Source organism: Neopsephotus bourkii, unplaced genomic scaffold (assembly GCF_033783945.1).
Source record: "Neopsephotus bourkii isolate Nb327-2 ecotype Australia unplaced genomic scaffold, CSIRO-AGI_Nbou_v1 NB_1511, whole genome shotgun sequence".
Taxonomy (NCBI): Eukaryota; Metazoa; Chordata; class Aves; order Psittaciformes; family Psittacidae; genus Neopsephotus; species Neopsephotus bourkii.
The window spans coordinates 1,844,077-1,849,811 of NW_026901987.1; the positions used below are offsets into that span (position 1 = coordinate 1,844,077).

Here is a 5,735-nt window from a genome sequence, read left to right on the forward strand (position 1 = left end):
TAGGTAAGGCAGCTTTCCAAACAAACCAAGCACTTGTTAAACTGCTACAGAAACATTCTATGATTCAGGTAGGCTTTCATTTCAGCAACACCTGCAGCCCACTTATGCTTCACCTAGACTTTTGTTACTTCTGCTCCTGGGCCTGCAGATGGAAGAGTTTCATTGTTACAGGATAAACTGCAGAGGTACTACACACTGCCTTTCAAATGGTGACCTCAGGTTATATACCACTGCCAACATCCTCCTGGAATGCATGTGTGCTTGCTCAAGTTCCTAGACATCCATTCCCTAACAGCACGTAAGAAATAAGGGAAACTGCAGTCCATACACTACAAACATCGAAACCATCCCATTAATTGCAAGCAGTTTCTTGCATGCTTTGTGTTTATTTTTACCAAACACGAGTTCATCTTCCTCTCACATGCCAGAGCAGCATCAAAAATAATTTTTTTAAAAGGAGCTGAAGGTCTGCACTCATCACAGAGCAAGCAAGATAGTGTTCATTACCGGGGATCAGATTTTGAGTAGCAACGTGAATGACAGGCTGCTGAAAGGCAGCATGGCTCAAAAGAATTGGAGACAAACTCCACTGACAACTATATGAAGCATATATTTGAAATCAGTTACATCTCTGGCTACCCAAACAAGGCACAACCAGGGGTACTTAATTTATTAACCAGAGCTTTCAACATCAAATAAACAGTTAAAATAGTAAATAAATAATGTGGCTCTGTAAAATTCTGTAGTTACATGACTACTGTACAACAATTGCATTCCCCATTATCAATTTTGAGAGAGCAAGCAGATTTTTAATCAGTGTGCAGAGTACCCTTAGGACACACAAAACTGTTCAAAAATCACAATGGCAACATTCTCATACTACAAAGGAACCGTCTGTTTGGCTTCTAAGCCTTTCAGAGTCTTAATTAAAAATTATGTGGAAAAGAATACTGCCAAAGGGTTTGTTAACTAAAGGTGCCTCTGTGAAATACCCAACTTCCTCATTCAATAGCAAATGACATCTGATCTGATCTGATGACAAAAGAATGTCCCTCCAAATACAGAATATATACAAACTGTGTACAAATAATGAGAGAGAAATTAAACACAAGCACAGCTAGGAGTGAGACCTGGAGTCAAACACGATCCCATCTGCTCCTCTAGCAGCACGTTGCATCTCCTTCCCAGCCTGCACAGTACATCTACTAGTACTCACAAGATGCAGAAATCTTTATTAAGAACCAGCTTAATCCAAACACCAAGATTACTAAGAGAAAGGGTCATGGCAAGGAACAACCTGGGCCCATGTGAACACCTCGTTTCTGACAGCGGCTCAGAGGTGCTTCCACAGAACCTTACACCATACAGTGGGACACTTCCAAAGAGTGGGAGGGCATAAGGGCTGCATGTAGGAAATCTGTCTTCCCCTCCAACACAAGAACACATGTTCTTGGCTCCACTACATCACACAACAGGTCTACGGTTATACGACTGTGCAGTAATTGATTTGGCAAGATGATCCAAGTTAATCCTTCTTCCAGTCTTCCACTGTGTGAGAAAGTTGAACAGATTTTCCACATCAGCACACTAACTGGGTTCAGGATAGAAGTGACAGAAAGGTGTGGCCTGGCCTTGGGAACAGGCAAAAAGAAAACAGAGTAGAATTGCTCTTTTTGGTGGCTGCCCGGTTCAGTAAGATAAAGCAAAACATGAGCCTGACCTCTCTCTGTAACCCACATATTTCAAGGGAAAAAAAAAAAAATCAATTAAAAAGGCAGGGGGGTATGCAGACTCACAAGGAGAACAAGAGCTTCAACTACCTCCAAAGCAAGGTAGGGCTTTCTATTCCTCCTCAACACATTGCATTTGGTAGAGTTGGACAGACTGTTCCCTCAAGAACAGTGATGACATTCTCTCTGTATCAGTGTATTTACTAACATACCATTTTCCCAAGAATCACAGCCCTTCAAAAATTAGACACTGAAAGATGAGAATGCACTCCAAGATGAAACAAAACTACAATATACCTTCCCTTATTTACAATGCTACATGATGTAAAGCCTAATTAATCTTTCAAATAAAAAGCAGATGTCGCGTTTTAGGAAAATAAATCACAGTCTACCTTAGTTACCAGGATGTCAGGACATTTTTCTTGCAGCCAGTCAGAAGGTGGGTGAATTTGGGAAAGCTAGGTCACCTCTTTTTTTCCTGCATTTATTAAAGTAAAGGCACCTCTCAACATCAAATGCTAAGACTGAAGGGCTATAAATAAGAAATTGGAATTATGATTAAAGCAGTTTTTGAATTTTCACTGCTGCACAGGAAAATGAAAGGGGAAATGAAGGCTGCCAAGCTAAAACACCAACAGAACTGGAGATCCAGAATGGTGTGCACAAGACCTCCAATTTACTTAAGGTGGTTCCACAGATAAAACAGAGGAAATATCCAAAGGGGCTTTTTTAGTTTATATCTTTCCACATATGCATGGTGGCAGATGTGAAGGGCAGAAATAAACAAGGTTGCTCTAAAGTTCCATTCCTACTAGCATTTCAACCTTCACATTAATGAACTCCTCTACTGAAACTGCACCATCACAGGGAGCCAAAATGAATACATTTGCACAAAAATCTGCATTTGGAATTCTATGCAAGAAAACGTTCTGATACAATCAGATCTTTGGCAACACATAGAACCAAAAGCACATTCCAGCAGTTCGGAATTCTACATTAATATTGTTTATACAGTTTTCTTAATTTTTATATATATATTAATTTTAAAAGGCAGGAAAAAAAAAGACTAGAGAGCTTTTCATCCCATTTCCCCCATTAAGAACACAGAAATTTGCTCAATTGTTCTGGAATTAACAGTATACAAATACTCTTCACCAAAATGGCTCTCTTCTTATTCCATACTGAAGCATAGGGAACAAGATCTTCCATCACCATATGAATGGTGCCTTAATATGAATCTCAAAAGACTGTTCCTTACTTAGCACTTGTGGGCAAATTCCATTCCATTCTCAGATGCCGAAGTCACCAGTTGAAGTGCAGTTGAAGCTAAACAGCACAGACTTTTCTAGATTTCCAGAATCTAGAACATACATACTTACATACAAAGCAGCTGGTAGGAAATCAGGAAATAATGACTGCAATCAGTTGCTGGTTAGTGGCAAGATAAGCCTAGCATACCTGTAGCTTCCAAGCTTGCCATTTTCAAAAGAACATGTCACTGTTCTTTACTGTGCTGTTCCAGACCCCATACATATAATCACTTTTCAATAACTTCCACTTAGCGAGACTTTTAAACCTTAAGTATATCTCAAACCAGTCACCAGAAGGGCAAGGGTGCACTCTCTTCCCCAGTCTCAGGTCCTGGTGACTCACTTCTTGTTCACCACTGCATCTGTCTGCTACAACACATATTTGCATCATCCCCATCTCTATTTCTCAGCTGTTTCATTACCTTGAATAGCAGCTCTTCATCACTGCTTCCCACCAATTAGCATCAACTCTCCAACACAGGGATACATATTCATGTAAATTTTACCTTGATCCTATGATTTGTAGTGACAGAAGGAAAAAGCCATCTGTCTACCAACAGAGAACCTTGACTACCCATACAAAAGGCTTCCCTAACCATAACTAAGAGGTAGTAATTCAAACAATATTCTGTAAAAAATACGATGACCTAGATGTCTCATCTCCAAACAACTGAGCCATTTCCTAGACAAAGAGAAATATGGATTTTGGTCCCTGCTTCAAAAGCTCTATCATGAAAAGTATTAATAATGTAACATTTGACCTGCTGATATTCTTCTTCTTCATTACATGTCTCCCAGTGTTTCAGAGACAGAAATGAGCTAGGCTCAACTCCCCTAAAAAGCAGGCATGCTTTTCACATTTAGGGTAGCCAGAGCATTAAAACAGTGAAAACAGGAACACATTCCCAGCATCACTGCGATGAAGAAAAGGAAGCAAAACCTAGAAAATCCAGTCCCCTGTCTTTTTAACCCACAACCTGTTCTAGTGCAAATAGCAGCAAGGTAACATGCTGCAGTTATAGGACTACATGCTGCCCCGGTGCTCGTTAACAACATACCATCTCTCATTAGCATGCTTTCAGAGTCACCTTAAGACACTGGAGATGTTAGCTGCGGGGCAAAACGTCTGCTCGGGAGGTGGGACAGACGCGGCTCTGGGGGCAGGAGAAAACCTGCCTCACAGGGCTCCGCTCTCACAACCCTGTAAAGGGCCGGCAAGGGAAGAAACCGCAACAAGCATACACGAAAAGTAAGAGAGGGAACGAGGGGAGCGAGCGGCGAGCTGCTCCCGCGGAGCCGCCCAGCCGGCCGCCCAAGAGCGTGAGGGGTCTCCGGGTGGAACTCACAATGCTGCCGGGAGGAGATGGAGGCGCGGCGGGGTGGGGGCGCGTCCCCTTCTCTCCTCAGCGGCCCCTGTGAGACCCGCCCGAAGGGAGGGAGGCGGGCGCCCGCTCACCTGTTTCGCCAGGAACCTGCTCAGCTCCGTACTGCTCTTCTCGTTCCTGCGCGCCACCAGCTGCAACGGCCCCGCCAGACAGAACCGCAACTCCGCCTCCATCCTCCTGCTGCTGCTGCCGCCGCTGCTGCACCGCTTGGGCGCGGGCAGAGCTGAGGTGAGCAGCGGGAGAAGTGCGGGATAGCCGCCGGCAGCACGTGGGGCGCGGAGCAGACACGCACCTCTCCACCAGCTTCCGCTCCGCCGGCGCCGCCGTCACCCACCCGCGACGTCACAGCCTCTCACGTGACGGGCCCCTCAACGGTCAAACTACAACTCCCAGCATGCACCGCTAAGAGCGGCCCACAGTCGCCGGGACTGAGGGCGCCCGGTGCATGCCTGGAGATGTAGTCTCCCAGCACCGGCTACTCCAAAGGCAGCAGGAGGCATCCCGTCCGGGAGCAGAGCGAGTCTCTCCCGCTTTCTCACGGTGCTGGGCGTCCTCATCCTGCCCTATTCCCTGCTTTCCGGAGAGTGACCTTCGTCGCTACTGCTAGGCTTGCCGATAGAAGACCGAGTCAAGGGCCGCGGACCACAGTGCTCCCCCTGCGGCCCTTTAAATCTAGGTCACGGCAGCTGTCAAGAGCCCTGAACGAGGCCGGACGGTGACTAACCCAGACAGGCGGTTCAGGCTCGGGAGGAGGAAGGCTGGCATTACGCTACGATTTATTTCCACGTCACTCTGCCCCGAGTTCTCTCGCCGGCCGCAGCGAGTTCACGAAGCCCCTGCTCGGCTCTGAGACACTAACGATGTTTCCAGCTGGGTTGGGTTAGACAGCAAGGTCGCCGAGAGCAGAAGCCGGACTTAAACCTCGGGTTCTCCGGGGGAACCATCGGAGCTGCCTGACGCCCGTCCCGCCATAACAGCGGGGCGCGGCTCTCCGCGCCCAGCTCCCACCAGGCGAACCAGCGCGTCGATCCCACAGACTCCTGCCGCCGCTCCGCTCCCCTCTCCTCTCCACAGCCTTTACGGGAGGGCTCGGCGGCTGCGGCGCGGGGCGGAGTGCCCAGCACGGTGACCTGCTGATCACGGTCAGCACGACTTCCCGCGCTCGGAGCCGAGGCAGGGGCTGGGCCGGGCAGGGTCAGGGGGAGCGGGGCAAGGAAGGAGGCGGGGCGATGGCGGGGAAGGGGGGCGGAGCTGCCTCGCGCGGCTTCCTTTGGCGCCAAGTGCTTCAGGCTGGAGGGCGGGGTTTGTCT

At 47.6% G+C, this 5,735-nt stretch overlaps 1 protein-coding gene across 6 annotated transcripts in view; it reads right to left on the bottom strand.

Moving 5' to 3' along the window:
• The window catches only part of MDN1 (midasin AAA ATPase 1), a 101,574-nt gene extending 96,965 nt beyond the window's left edge, over positions 1-4,609 (bottom strand). For all 6 annotated transcript variants that reach the window (XR_009727903.1, XM_061369786.1, XM_061369785.1 and 3 more), the window contains exon 1: positions 4,497-4,609. Coding sequence is in view for 5 of the 6 variants with exons in the window: in XM_061369786.1 (XP_061225770.1) it covers positions 4,497-4,598 (102 nt within the window). In the remaining variant the exon portion in view is untranslated. The remainder of the gene's footprint in view (positions 1-4,496) is intronic.
• Positions 4,610-5,735: the final 1,126 nt, after the last annotated feature.